The sequence below is a fragment of the Triturus cristatus genome, chromosome 11, assembly GCF_964204655.1.
Source record: "Triturus cristatus chromosome 11, aTriCri1.1, whole genome shotgun sequence".
NCBI lineage: Eukaryota > Metazoa > Chordata > Amphibia > Caudata > Salamandridae > Triturus > Triturus cristatus.
In genome coordinates this window covers 149,314,056-149,328,657 of record NC_140594.1, presented here as the reverse complement: position 1 = coordinate 149,328,657, position 14,602 = coordinate 149,314,056, and the positions used below count along the sequence as shown (strand labels likewise).

General features: G+C 48.9%; 1 protein-coding gene across 7 annotated transcripts in view; it reads right to left on the bottom strand.

Annotated features, from left to right (window-relative positions):
* SBNO1 (strawberry notch homolog 1) overlaps positions 1-14,602 on the bottom strand; it is a 1,282,279-nt gene that overhangs the window by 676,534 nt on the left and 591,143 nt on the right. For all 7 annotated transcript variants that reach the window (XM_085634811.1, XM_085634813.1, XM_085634807.1 and 4 more), the window contains one exon: positions 9,765-9,916. In XM_085634811.1, coding sequence (XP_085490937.1) covers positions 9,765-9,916 — 152 coding nt within the window. The remainder of the gene's footprint in view (positions 1-9,764; positions 9,917-14,602) is intronic.

Here is a 14,602-nt window from a genome sequence, read left to right as displayed (position 1 = left end):
AGAAATTTGTTAGATGAAGTGATTTGTTTGGCATTCTACTTGTCACCAAGACACTTTTTTCTGTCCAGAATTAAGTTATCATCTGAACACTTTATTAGCACTGGGATTCTCTCTGCACCACTAATAGGTCATATACTTTTCTTTTAAGTATAATTATGATGCCACATTGGGCTGTCTCCTAGGGTGTTGCACATTTGAGTCAAATATTGCCACGAATCCCTACACACGTGTATGTCTCTTGCTGAAACTTGTTATTGTACATTTTCAAGCCCTGTAGAAGTCTTGGGTTTTGACCCTGACAAAAAACACGTGCCGGCTGGTCATATTGATCTACAGTAAATACAAGAACACAAATCACCTGGAGTGCTCTGCGATCATTGCACTCATTTAATTTACTATAATGAGCATTGTATTAGATGCATGTTGATGTATAATATGGCAGTACTAGTTGTGTATCTCTTCTTTGTGTGTGCACAGGCCTATACAGTATAAACCTAAGGTTGTTTGTGTCTATTTGAAGGGTTCAGGGTTTTTCCCTTCGCCTGTAGCACCATACTAGTTTTCGAAATCCAAACACTTTGCGAGGAAAAGGAGGCGCCATCGCACACCGCACAAACATAAACCCGTTTGTTTGCAATCACCCTTTACTGCCAGGAACACAGTCTTCATCTCTAGGTAGTTGATGTTTTTTATGGAGTCTGCATTATTCCACTGACCCCGTACCCTCAGGTTTCCTGAATGTGCTCCCCAACCCTTGTGGGATGCATATGTTGTGATAAACACTGAGGGAGTTGGTGTTTTGAAAGGTGTGCCTAGTGTTATGCTCCTGGATGCCCACTGTTGTATCTCTGTCTGAACCTTTTCTGTTACAACCACTAGATCCTCCTAACTCCCTGTGGTTTGTGACCAACTGCTGCATAGCCACTCCTGCAGAGGCCGCATGTTGAGGCGTGCATGAGTGATGAGGGGAATGCATGATGTTATCATGCCCATTAGTTTCATGACAGTCCCCACTGTCAGAGACTGACCATTCTGGTAGAGAGGCGAGTTTGTCTGATAGCTTGTATTCTCCTTTGGGTTAGCTTTGCCCGTGCAACCCTGAAGTTTAATCTTTGTTCTAGGATGGTCTTTTCTCGCTCTGGCTTTGTTGATGACTTTTTGTGGTTTTACTGAAAAAAATGTTTTTGCAGTGTCGTGATCACCTGATGCGTTTATTCTGCCTCCCACTGGTGTTGTGTGGGGGGTCCTCTGCTGTGGGCAAGTAACTGAGTTTGCTACTCCCCCTCTTGAGAGTTGCCCCCTGGCTCTTCCTCTGCCCTGAAAGGGCTGCCTTGGTTGCTGGTGCCAGGTTTGGTATCCTGACTGCTGGTTTGATTGCTCTCCGCTGCCCTGTGTTTGCTGTTGACCTCCCCCCCCCTCTTGAAGGTGCCCCTCTGTTGCAGGGCTCCAATAGCCCTGGCAATCTCACTGTCCTCCTTTATTTGTTGAAGGGATTAGTCTACCTCACTTCCAAACAGGGAGTCTCCTGCGAAGGGTTTGTTAATTATTTAGGTTTGGAACTCTTGCTTGAAGCCTGAGATTCAGAGCCAGGCGTGCCTTCTTACCGTTGTGCCTGTGCACATTTGTCTTCTGGCTGTATCGGCTGTATCAAGGGCTGATTTCAGGCAAGTGTATGCTGTGGTTTTTTCCCTCCTTCTGAATTCCTTCAGCGCCTCAAACTCCTATTTTTGGGTGAAGGGCTGCTGCCATTTTGCATTCCGGTGTCGTATTTAACTGCCCCTCGAGGGCGCATATGGCGTTAGAAGGCGGGGAGATCCTCGTCTTGGATGTGGTGGATTCTGTCTCAGAGGGTGTGGTTTTTCCCTTCGGGCCTCTTGTTCGGCGCCTGCTTCGTCGTTTTTGACGATCTTCACTCGTTGGCATCCCTGGGGTGGGATCCGTTCATTTCTTTTGCTCAAATTCATTCGGGGATTTCGTCCAAAACTTCGGAGTTTCTCCCTTTGCTTCCAGACCCAATGGCAGAAAAAAGAATCTGAAGGTGGCTACCACAAACAGGAACTTCCGGGGTGCCGTCTCACATAACACAAATGGTGGTCGATGACGCCCCAGACAACAAAAAGAAAAAAAAAAAAAACAGACAATTCCGGACTCAACCACTACTAGATGGCAGAATAACAGCATGTGAATCCAGAAAAGGTTCATGCTGAAAAACACTTCTTTCAAACACATCCATTTCAATTTCCTCCACCAATACTGTGCGAGTTCCAGTTAACTGAAAACATTATACCTGAACACGCACCTGCTCTAGATACACAACATAACACCATGGGTTCTTCAACATGGTATATTGTGGTGCAGGCCTTGGAGACTACTAGAGAATTATAAACGCACTGACCACCCTAAAATGAAAGACCGGGCTCAACACACCTAAATTAGGATTCCTGAGAGTATGCCAAAACAAAATGCAAGTTGAACAAGTTACTTACCTTCGGTAACAATGTATCTGTAAGAAACATTAGTTAGTTAGATTCCTCACCTTAGAATATCCCCAGGCGTCAGACTGGATCCGGAAGATTTTTTGTCAGCAGTACCCCTTGCGCGTCGCTAGGCGTCGTCTGCGGCTCCGCGTCCGTCGTCGGCGTCGTGCGCCGGAATGACGTCAGAGTACTTAGACGCCGCCCTCGCGCGCTGACGTCAGTTCTTGTACATAGCCTTCCGCGCCAGGAACGCAGAGCCATGCAAAGACCGACACTGGTGCCAAAAATAAAATCTAGGGGCCTGAAAGGATAACCTTAACCCTAGATGTCAGTTCGCAGAACGGGGAGGATGGGTGGGTCGGTGAGGAATCTAACTAACTAATGTTTCTTACAGATACATAGTTACCGAAGGTAAGTAACTTGTTCATCTGAAAGAAACACGTTAGTTAGATTCCTCACCTTAGAATAGATACCCAAGCAATACCATCCCCGGTGGTGGGTCTGCGAACCAAGATCACACCAGAAAGTCCTGGAGGACAGAACGGCCAAAGAAGCAATCCCTCCGGACTTGGCTGTCAAGGCAATAATGCCTGGCAAACGTGTGTAGTGAAGCCCACGTCGCCGCCTGACAGATGTCCTGCAAAGGGACACCCCGTCCCAAAGCAGTAGTAGCCGCTGTGGCCCGAGTAGAATGGGCGCGCAGCCCAACAGGAGGGTCCTTTTTTGCCAAGGAGTAACAAATTTTGATGCACAAAACGACCCACCGAGAGATGGTCCGTTTGTGCACCGCTTTCCCCTTCTTAGCACCCACGTATCCAACAAAAAGTTGGTCGTCCACCCGGAACTGCTTTGTGCGGTCCAAATAAAAGGAGCGCGCACGTTTTGGGTCCAGACGGTGGAGCCTCTCTTCCTCTTTGGAAGGATGCGGAGGCGGAAAGAAGGTGGGCAAGGTGACAGACTGCCCAAGATGAAATGGAGTCACCACTTTCGGAAGAAAGGAGGGACGAGGCCGAAGGACAACCTTGTCCGGATGAACAGACAGAAAAGGAGGCTTTGAAGATAAAGCCTGGAGCTCACTCACCCGTCTAGCCGAGGTGATGGCTACCAGAAAAGCAGTCTTAAGAGTCAGAAGACGAAGAGGACAATTGTGAAGAGGCTCGAAGGGAGCGCACATAAGGAATGTCAATACCAGATTCAAGTCCCACTGAGGCATTACAAAAGGGACAGGAGGGAACGTGTGAGTAATGCCTTTTAGAAAGCGTGTAACGACAGGGGACTTGAAAAGAGAAGGCTGATCAGGAAGCCGCAAGAAGGCAGAGATGGCAGCAAGATAACCTTTCAGAGTGCCCAGGGCAGAGCCCTGCCGGGCCAAAGAAAGAAGAAAGAGGAGAACCTCAGAAAGAGGGGCAGAAAGGGGATCCACAGCCTTTGCTGTGCACCATGCCACAAATTTGTTCCACCGGCAGGCGTATACCGTTTTTGTGGAGGGACGCCTGGCTGCCAGAATGATATCACAGACGTCAGGAGGCAAGTCAAATGGCATCAACTGCCGCCGCTCAATCTCCACGCATGGAGGTGGAGGCTGGACAGGTTCGGGTGGAGGACCGTCCCCTGCTGCTGCGACAGAAGATCCTCCCGAAGGGGCAGACGTATCGGAGGATCAGTCAGCATACCGAGTAGCTCGGGATACCAGTACCTTCGTGCCCAATCCGGAGCCACCAAGATAACTTGGGCCCGGTCGTGCCTGATTTTCTTCAGCACTCTGGGCAGAAGTGGTATAGGCGCAAAGGTGTACAACAGACCGCAACTCCACTCGTGACGAAAAGCGTCGCCGAGCGAGTGCCGCCTTGGAAATTCCAACGCGCAGAACTGCTGACATTGCGCGTTCTCTTCGGTGGCGAATAGATCTAACCAAGGCTCTCCCCACTGCTGAAAGAGACCTTGCGCCACTTCGGAGTTCAGACGCCATTCGTGATCCATCATGCACCGGCGGCTGAGTTAGTCTGCTCTGGCGTTCAGAGAGCCCGCCAGATGTTGAACCACCAGGGTTACGCCCTGGTGTTCCAGCCATGTCCAGAGGCGCAGAGCCTCCTGACAAAGGGTCCACGACCCCACCCCGCCCTGTTTGTTGCAATACCACATGGCGGTGGTGTTGTCCGTGAACACCTGCACGACACTTCCCCTGACAGAGGGAAGGAAGGCTTTCAGTGCAAGTCGGATCGCTCTCAACTCCAACAGGTTGATGTGGAGACGAGACTCCGCCAGAGACCAGAGGCCTCTGATCTCCGCCTCTCCCATATGGCCACCCCATCCCAGGAGGGACGCATCCGTCACTACGACATGCTCCGGTTGGGGAAGGGAGAGGCTCTTGCCCTTGACCCAATCGCGGTCCGTGAGCCACCACTGCAACTGCTGTGCAGTGCCCTCCGAGATCAAGACATGGTCGGACAGGTTGCCGTGATGCTGGGCCCACTGAAACTTCAGGTCCCACTGCAGAGCCCGCATGCGCCGCCTGGCGTGATGCACTAGTAGGATGCAGGAGGCCATCAGCCCCAGAAGCCGCAACACTAGCCTGACCGAAACCCAGGATAGAGGCCGAAAGATGGGAATCAGGGCCTGTATATCCCGGACCCGCTGTTCCGGTGGATGGACCAGGAACTGCGCCGAATCGAGAACCGCTCCGATGAAGAGGAGCTTTTGAGAGGGGCTCAGGTGTGACTTCGGCACGTTGATGGAAAATCCCAGCAAATGCAGGAGATCCGCCGTAGTCTGGAGGTGGGAGACGACTGTCTGGGGCGAGCCCGCCTTCAACAACCAGTCGTCGAGATAGGGGAAGACTGGGACCCCTGATCTGCGCAGATGAGCTGCGACCACCGCCATCACTTTCGTGAACACCCGAGGGGCACTGGTGAGGCCGAAGGGGAGCACGGTAAACTGAAAGTGCTCTTGGCCCACCGTGAACCGCAGGTAACGCCGGTGGGCCGGCAGGACGGGAATGTGGAAATATGCGTCCTGCAAGTCCAACGCTACCATCCAGTCTCCAGGGTCTAGGGCAGCTAGAACCTGAGCCAAAGTTAACATCTTGAACCTTTCCTTCCGGAGGAAGGCATTGACGTTCCGGAGGTCCAAGATAGGGCGTAGGCCCCCTTTGCCCTTCTTGGGAACCAGAAAGTAGTGGGAATCACAACCACGACCTACTTCTGGGTTCGGGACGCACTCGACGGCCCCCTTGGCCAAGAGGGCCGAAACTTCCTCGTGGACAAGATTCAAAAGATCCCCCGCGATACGGTGGTGCTGCGGTGGCATGGCTGGAGGGGTCGTCTCGAAGGGGAGGGAGTAGCCCCTTCGGACGATTTGCAGCACCCACCTGTCCGATGTGATGGACCGCCAGTGGAGCAGGTGATGGCGAACTCTGCCGCCCACTGGCGTGGAATGGGCCTGAAAGCTCGGACTAGGAAGGTGTTGAGGCGGATGCTGCCGGGGTGGATGTGGGCTGACCTAGTCGTCCTCCAGAACCGCCTCGGCGGAAACCACGTCCGCGACCGCGCGCAGGTTGATTCTGCGGCTGGTGGCTAGGCGCACGTGAGGAGGCACCCCTTCCTTGGCCACGAAAGGCGGAAGTTTGCGACCGCGGGGCCGAGAGGCCCAAGGACTTGGCCGTAGCCCGGGAGTCCTTAAAGCGGTTCAGCGCACTGTCCGCTTTCTCGCCAAAAAGGCGAGTGCCATCAAAGGGCATGTCCATGAGAGAGCTCTGGACATCACCCGAAAATGACGTGGACTGCAACCAGGCGTGACGTCTAAGCGCCACTGAGGTAGAAATCGCCCTACCCAGCGAGTTCGTGGTGTCAAGCCCACATCGTATAGCATGTCGTGCGGCATCCCTCTCATCGGCCAGAGCCTGGGTAAGTCGTGTCCGGACCTCCTCCGGACACGGGGGCAGCACGTCCTCCACCGCATCCCACAGAGAGTGGGAATAACGGTCCAAGAGACAAGCGGTGTTCAAAGACCGCAGGCCCAAACTAAGGGAGGAGAACAGCTTCTTGCCAAACTGCTCTAGTCTCTTGGAATCCCGGTCCGGCGGGGCGGTCGGGAAGGAGGATTGGGAGGTGGAGGCCTGGATAACCAGGCTCTCAGGGGTAGGGTGTTGGGACAGAAAACTGGGGTCGCCCGGAGCAGGGCGGTGGCGCCTGGCGACGTTCCTGTCCACAGGAGGAACTGTGGAGGGCTTGGACCAGGTGCCCTGTAGAACGACAGTGAGGGCCTCATTGAATGGCAGCAGAGGCTCAGTGGAGCTTGCTGCAGACTGAAGCACCTCAGTGAGGACGTTCGTCCTCACCGCCACGGCAGGTAGCTCGAGCCCAAGGGCTGCGGCCGCCTTGCGCAGCACCACAGAGAAAGCAGCACCCTCATCCGAAGCCACAGTCGGAGGAGAGATGAATCCAGTGTCTGGCGAGGTATCCAGGCCACTGGCCTCCCCCAGTTCATCTGCCCAGTCCTGGGACAGTTGGGCCTGAGCGGCCATAGGATCCTCGGATCCCTCCCAGTAGTCCCCATCATCCGACTCCTGGTGTAGAGGAGAAAGTAACGGAGCCGGGCGGTAGACAAAATGTGTCTCTAGCGGCGCCGATCGCGGCGTCCATCGACGCCGTACCGGCGCCGGGCCCGGAGTGGGACTGAACCGGGGCTCCGTTCGACGTCGGCGTCGGGGGTGGTACCGGTGTCGACGCCGGCAGAGGAGGCGTGACGAGGTTGACCGGCGTCGACGGGGACTCGAGAACGGGTCCCACGGGCGCTTGCGGCGTCGAGGCCGGAGCCGTCAACGGCGCCGGAGCCACCAGCAGGCAAGGCAGCCCAGTCGGGTCCGCGGGGCCCGAAGGCACACCAGCGGGCGCCGACGGAGGAGCCAGCTTCCTCATGGCCGAGAGGAAGGCACTGACTTCCGCCGGCGTCGCATCAGTCCCAGGGACCGGAGGGTATGGGGACGTGTGCGGCGCCTGCGGCTCCGCCGGAGCCGCGGGGGTGGAACCACCCTGACCCTCGGCCGAGTCGCGCGACCGGCGAGGGGAGTCCGAAGAGCGGTGTCGCCTCTTGGACTTCTTGGAATGCTTCGACTTACCCGAAGACTTGGATCCCGACGACCGATGGTGATGTCGGCTGCGGCTCCGCGACCGATCCTTGGACCTCCTCCTAGACCGGGATCGAGAGGCGCGCGGAGCCGAGTGGCGAATCTCGAGAAGCTTACGGGACCGCTCCCGTCTAGCCTTCGAGGTCAGGGCCTTGCAGTCCGAGCACGACTCCGCGTCGTGATCGAGGCCCAAGCAGTAAAGGCACCGGCGGTGATGGTCCGTAACCGACATCAATCGGTTACAGTCCGTACAGGCTTTAAACCCAGGCATCCTACCGGCACCGGTGTCGAGACACTATCAAAAAGGATCAAAAAAGTTAGTCAAAAATTGACTAAAGGGGTAGCTCTCCCGGATCTGCGCTTACTGGCGTGGAAAAAAGAAGAACTGACGTCAGCGCGCGAGGGCGGCGTCTAAGTACTCCGACGACGTCATTCCGGCGCACGACGCCGACGACGGACGCGGAGCCGCAGACGACGCCTAGCGACGCGCAAGGGGTATTGCTGACGAAAAATCTTCCGGATCCAGTCTGACGCCTGGGGATATTCTAAGGTGAGGAATCTAACTAACGTGTTTCTTTCAGATGGATAGTCTTATGTTCCTGGCTAAGATGCATACAGTATTGTCATGGAAGACCGCTATGCCCCCAACTGTTCAAGCGTGGGCAACAAACTAGACAGAAGGCAAAAGTGGAGAGAGACAATTAGGCGAGGCAGTTTAAAAAAACAAAAAAAACGGGACAGAGGAAAGTGAAAAGCTTAGACTCTTCACTGATATGACTCTCCAATTGGATGACATCAACCATGACATTTCACATGCAAACCAGACAGAACTGCTAGAATGCTTTAAATTACTGTACAACATACATCAAATGGGGGAAGAGGGGTGGAATAATCGGGAGACCGCACAGAGTGGCAAGGGACTGTCTGGACTAAGTGACATGGAGATACCCATACAATGGGAGGACGACGAAGGCATTATGGTCAAAATTCTTTCCATATGGAAACAACGCTGCACCTTACTGCATCCTGACACAGCTCAGGTTCTGGACTAGGGAAAACTGTGTGGGCATCCCTACTTCATCTGTGCCAGTGTTTTAATGGTCAACATTGAGAGGAGCTGTGGAGGCGAGGATAAAAATGGGGTACAAACTGAAATGTGACATCTCGTAGGGAGCACCTGTGAGATGAAGAGAAGTGTAACAAAACTGAAGGTCCGTCAAAACTTGCCTCCCCTGTGCATAAACACACTATCTCACGATGGATACTGGTATGCATAAAGGTCTCCAATGCATTGGCCATAAAGTAACCTAACCTTCTGATGTCTTGCACGCTCACCTCTACTGGGCCAAGGCTGCGATCACTGCTTTAGCTCATGGAGTCCCTGTCCTGGACATCTGTCAAGCAGCTGCATGGGCATCTCGGTTCATGTTAACTAAGCAATACTGCTTGGATGGTCAGGTCTGTTAAATGGCATTTCGCATGTTCTGACTTTTTGGTCTAAAATCCGTTCCGCAAACCGACCTTCAGGGAGGTATTGCTGGAGTATTCGAAGATAAGGAATCTTCGGGTAGAAGTATCTATCAGATGAATAAGTTACTCATCTACGGCAATTCCTTATCTGGTAGAGACAATGTAGCTGCAGATTCCTTATCGACCCTCCCATCCTCCACGCTCTGCAAACTGATTACACTGTTGGGTCACCCTTTTAAGGGCCTTAGACAGGCATAACAATCAGCCAGTGCAGAGCTGAACGGTGACACCTAACAGCATGCAAATGTACCACTCGAAAATTTCCAGATCCAGTCCAACCCCTGGGAAATATTCTAAGCTAAGGAATCCGGTGCTGGAAGCCTCTAGCAGATCAATAGAGAGCTTTACTTCATTACCTGCTTTAACTGCAAGCAAGGTTAGAATGATTCCTGAGCACACCGAATAGAACAAACATGGTCTTGGAACAAATTACATCTAAGGGTATTTTTTTCAGCCCTCCCATCACCCACTTCCAGCAAGTGAAATCAATTCAGCGAGTAAAATAGCTTGACATTCTACAAAGGGAACCGTGGGAACATCTCAAATGAAACTTTGCTTCGTGTCCGTTAAGAACCAACAACAATTTGCATGATTCAGCACTTCAGTTATGCAGCACATTAACTTCATCATACCTTTGCGCTTTTGAGGCTTGATTTCTTTACAAGGGCTGTCCCTAGGAGAGTTGTTATTGCTGCGACCAGTCATATCTATCCCCAGCAAACTGAACAGTTTCTTCCGGTCAGGAGCAGGAAAGTGTTTCTCAGTAAGTGACTGTAAAACTCCTCTAGAGGCACGAAAGAAAATTAATACACCACTTAAATACAGAAAAACCTTGCCAAAATGATGGGTTTAGTAATATACAGGTACAAGGACAACTGACTGAAATGCAAGTGTTTGCATGGAGAGGGGTTTTAGGCCCTTGTTAGTTATTACTTCTAGAGTTTGTTTCAGGAAAAGGCTGTTTATTTCTTACATTGCAGCCTGGTATCTCCTGCAATTCATGAATACATGCAATTGAATGTTAATTCTTATGTATGCAGTTATAATTCCTCTGACGATTGGATGCCTATATGTAGATTATGGTTTCCCTCAAACACCACTTCGATTTTCAACCTATATACTGCAGCAGTATATTGTATCCTGTCTTACAGTTATGATATGCTGTTATTATTGTATCAACATTTCATCTTGCTGCTTGTGTAGCTGGATTGATAAACAAAACATGCAATAAACAGAATTAAACAAAAAGAAAATAATGGTACATAGAAAAGTTGGATTAAAAAAAACGCACAACCGCCTAAACTGAATTCCCTTTATGGCTCCACTGGCCAATCATGACTGACATTACTGAGATAGAAACCTCAAATTTTGGAGAAGACGGCAGTGCTCAAGCGTTTCCAGGCCAACAGCAGTGAATCTGATATGGACAACTGAATAATCTTTGAGTTTCCCTCGGTTTACTATACTTGAGAACCGAATACAAAGGAAAGGGATCCACTGCGATTTTGTAAGATACTAAACAGGAAATTGGTTAAAATGTTAAAGAAATATCCGAAACTAAGAAAATAGACAGAGGTTAGAACGTTAGAATTTCACAAATGGCTATGTAGTAGTGATAGGAGGAGTTGCAAGCAATCATGTTTATCACGTATAGTATAGAACATGACCTAATGAAACATGGTAAAGGCTAATAAGGACAATCATATACTGTAACTACATTTAAATTGTCCTGTGGTCTTTAACTGAGAACCTGTTCAGGAGCCCACATAATCTAACGCCACAAACAAATTGCTCTCACCTACATGAACAAGTTACTCACCTTGGATAATGGTCTTTCTGATGGATATTCACTGCAGTCTTCTCACATTTGGATTTTTGAACAGATGCCAGACTGGATCCAGAACTTTTTATAGTAACTGCTCATGCTTCTAGTGGGCGGCACTTCCATTAGAAACTCTTTAGTGCGGGGGTCTTCAAACTTTTCTGTACTGAGTGCTACATATGCTCAATGGAGAGTATTGACAGCCACTAATGTTAGTGCTGTATAATTTCATTTTTTTATATGTATAATAATAAAACCAAGACATAACTTTCTAATTTAATAAGTTCGGCTGCACACAGGTGAGCTACACAGAGGTAGGTGGAAAGCTACAGCAGCTCACAAACTACTGGTTGGAGACCCCTGCTTCAGTGCTTTTAAACCGGATCCACCGCAACAGACAAAGTTCAACATCTAATGGGGAACATTTTAAAAGCCATAAAGATCCACACCAAAGAATGGGGAGCAGGCAGGGTGGTGAGAAACTTGTGCTAAGATATAAAATCCACTAGAAAGCGCATTATTGCAGGTAAGTAACTGTTGGAAATTTGCCCCTTACACCATCCTCACTCCTGATTTTTTTCCCTTTTTTTTTAATGAACACTTTTCTCTGATTGTAGAACTCTGTGCATTTTACCCCTAAAGAGTCTGTGCTCTCACTTTCATAAAAAGGAAATTGGTATACCCCTAACTGGCATATACAACTTGGCCCTTAGTATATGGTGCAAAGTTTACTGAGGGCCAGCAAGTTAAATGTCAGTTGTGTACTGCAGCACCAATTGTGCCATCCACTCCATTGACAACACAAATATGACTGCAGGCCTAGCATGTGTGGCCTAAATGTTGTAATTTCAAAACTGCAAATTCAACCTGTCAAAATAACCCCTTTTCAAGTCAAAACCTTCCTTTTAAAAACTAAAAAGTCACCATGATTTAGGCCTTACTGTCAATGAGACAGGGTGCAGAGTATTTAAAGGTAGGCTAGTAGTGTTAAACACATTCTGACAGTGAAAAAGCCCCAAAAGGCTATTTTCCCTGTTGCATGGCTTGCTGATCCATAGGCAAACAATGGGTTTCATTATTCCCTTTAATAACTTTCATTTGAAAGGAGCTACAAACTTATTTCAAAAACTCTTTAATATTTTACAAATTTAATTTTTAACATTACATTTGGATCTTATATAACGTTTCAGGAAAAGGTACTTTTAGAAAGTTACCTTTCCCTACCTAAAGCCTTTGGAGAAATATTTGCAGGAGCTCCAACGATGAACTGGCAGCTGAATATCCCCTTTGATGAGAGTGAAGTTACACCCAAGGATAACAATTGGCCTTGGGTGTGGGGAGGTTTTGTGCTCCCTTGACAGTATAGCCTGTGGGCTGTGACGAGGAACTTGAGTAATTTCATAGAGCCCTACCCTTTCACAAGCAGATGCAGCCAACACCCAGGCCTATCCTGTTCTTTTCAGCCCCCTAACCACACAGGCTTCAATCACAGTAGGTTTCTTTTTTTACTTTAATTTCAACCCTGCTAGACCTGCATTAGAAGTCTACCGGGGTTTTATGTACAACACACAAGGCGCACTTTAAAGGGCGAGGACAGGATGCCAAACCAATTCTTGTGTAACTGCCTTGTTGCTGGAAGATTCTGTTTTTCTACCAAACTTCTGAATTCAAGTTTGTTTTGGGTACAAGACCTGCCTTAATCTGGATTTTAGAATTAGAAGTAGAAGGATACTAGAACTACCAAAGTACACTCCCCACAAACACCATCCACCCTCACCCAAGATTAGTATGGCTGAAGACTTTCACAATCTTGAAAATGCTTAAAGAGGACAGGATTAGCCCTGGGAACCTTCACCCCCATTGGTTAAGGTGTACCCAGGGGGTCATACCCACACACTAGCTTGTGCCAGGCACATAAATTGGCATCTCCAAGCACCCAGAACACTCCTAGACCAGTGTATGATCAGAAGAGAACTGCACCTGCTGGATGAGAAGTTAATGGCCTAGATCTCTCCTTCATGTACTCAGGACAAAGACACTGACTCCAAGAGACATAAGGCAGACCTGTACAGGCTACAGGGATACAACAAGCTCCAAGAGGCAACTGTCCAGATGACCTGTGGCAACTGAATCTGGACTGGACCCCGCTGTTGGCTTCTGCCGGACGCCCAGTTAGTCTCGCAGTACCTGCCTGACACCCAGTCAGTGTCTAAGTGCCTGCAAGTCCTGGGTGCTTTAGAAGTGTACACCTGTGGTGTATTGGGACTTAAAGACCCAAGTCAGATGGTAAAATCTTATCCCCAGGACGCACCTGGTTGGTGTATCCTACCGGTGCTTTACTACAGTCAGCGCCCAAAAACAACTATGTCCTGTTCTATCGCGACCATTGATCATTGGAACTTTGTGCTTCTCGGTACCATTTCTACTTAAGACTTTAAAAATAATATCTCCAGTTCCCCTTATTAGATGTTTGTCATTTCGTTTATTAAATTGTATTTATTTTCTAATTTGTCTTGAGATTTCTATGGTTTTGCATTTTGACTTTAAGTATTGCATAAACACTTAACACATTGTCATCAAGTTAAAGCAGTCTGCTTTGTGCCAAAGCTACTAGTGGGTTGAGCTCAGGTTTACAGAGGGTTCACCTTCACAATGATTGTGATTATTACTTGATGTAGGTACTTATCCCTCTCAACCAATACCCCATTTTCGTACAGCAATGAACTAATTACCAGCCAGCAGGAATAGATTTGCAGCAGGAAGACCTTTCTAGATTAGCAAGCTGTGCATTATTCCTCCCTCTAAAGTTTTGGACTGGTAAGGCTTTTGTTTGGGTGATCAGTAGGTGGGTACACTCCTCTCCCATGACACCTGTCAATCTAAAAATGGTGGCCATGCACTGTGGCTTTGTGGGGTGTATACAATGGGAGAGGAGAGTCTTTCTTATTTGCCCTATATACTAAAACATTGAATGAAGTTCTTAGTCCATAAATCGAAAGATACTCCCCAAAGACAGACAACTTCCATCCCGATTCTGTTATATGCAGACAACACGGTTTTGCTAGCAAGAACCCCGATAGCGCTTCAAAATATTATCGCTGAATATAGGGCCTTCATGTCCGATTTGGACCTTCATGTAAATAAATCAAAAACCTTTACATTGGCCATGGGGGGAGCTAAAAAAAACGCTGAGACCATCTTGATGGGGAGAAAACATAACAGGTCCCAAGCTTTAATTATCTAGGCGTGGTTTTCAATTCTAAACTATTATGGGTGGAGATTGTTCAAAATAGGGCAAACCACATGGGCAAGAGTATTGCAGCAATTTTCCGTTTCTCAAACAAAATGGGCAGTAACTCATTGCCGGAAATGATTAAAATCTATTTGACTAACATGAGATCTATTGCCACTTACGTGGCAGCGATTTGGGGGACAGTGGATATAGAGGCATTGCTAGTGGTGGAAGACAAATTTGTTAAGTGACTATTGTCAGTACCATCAGCTTTGAACAACTTTATTGCTCACAAGGAAGCAGACTTGCCTTACATAAGTGATGTCATCAAATTGGCCCGGCTGTTTCTGCGGCTTTCATTGTGGAAAAGGAATACAGTTGATTTGAATTAAATTATTTAAAAGATTATGAACCTA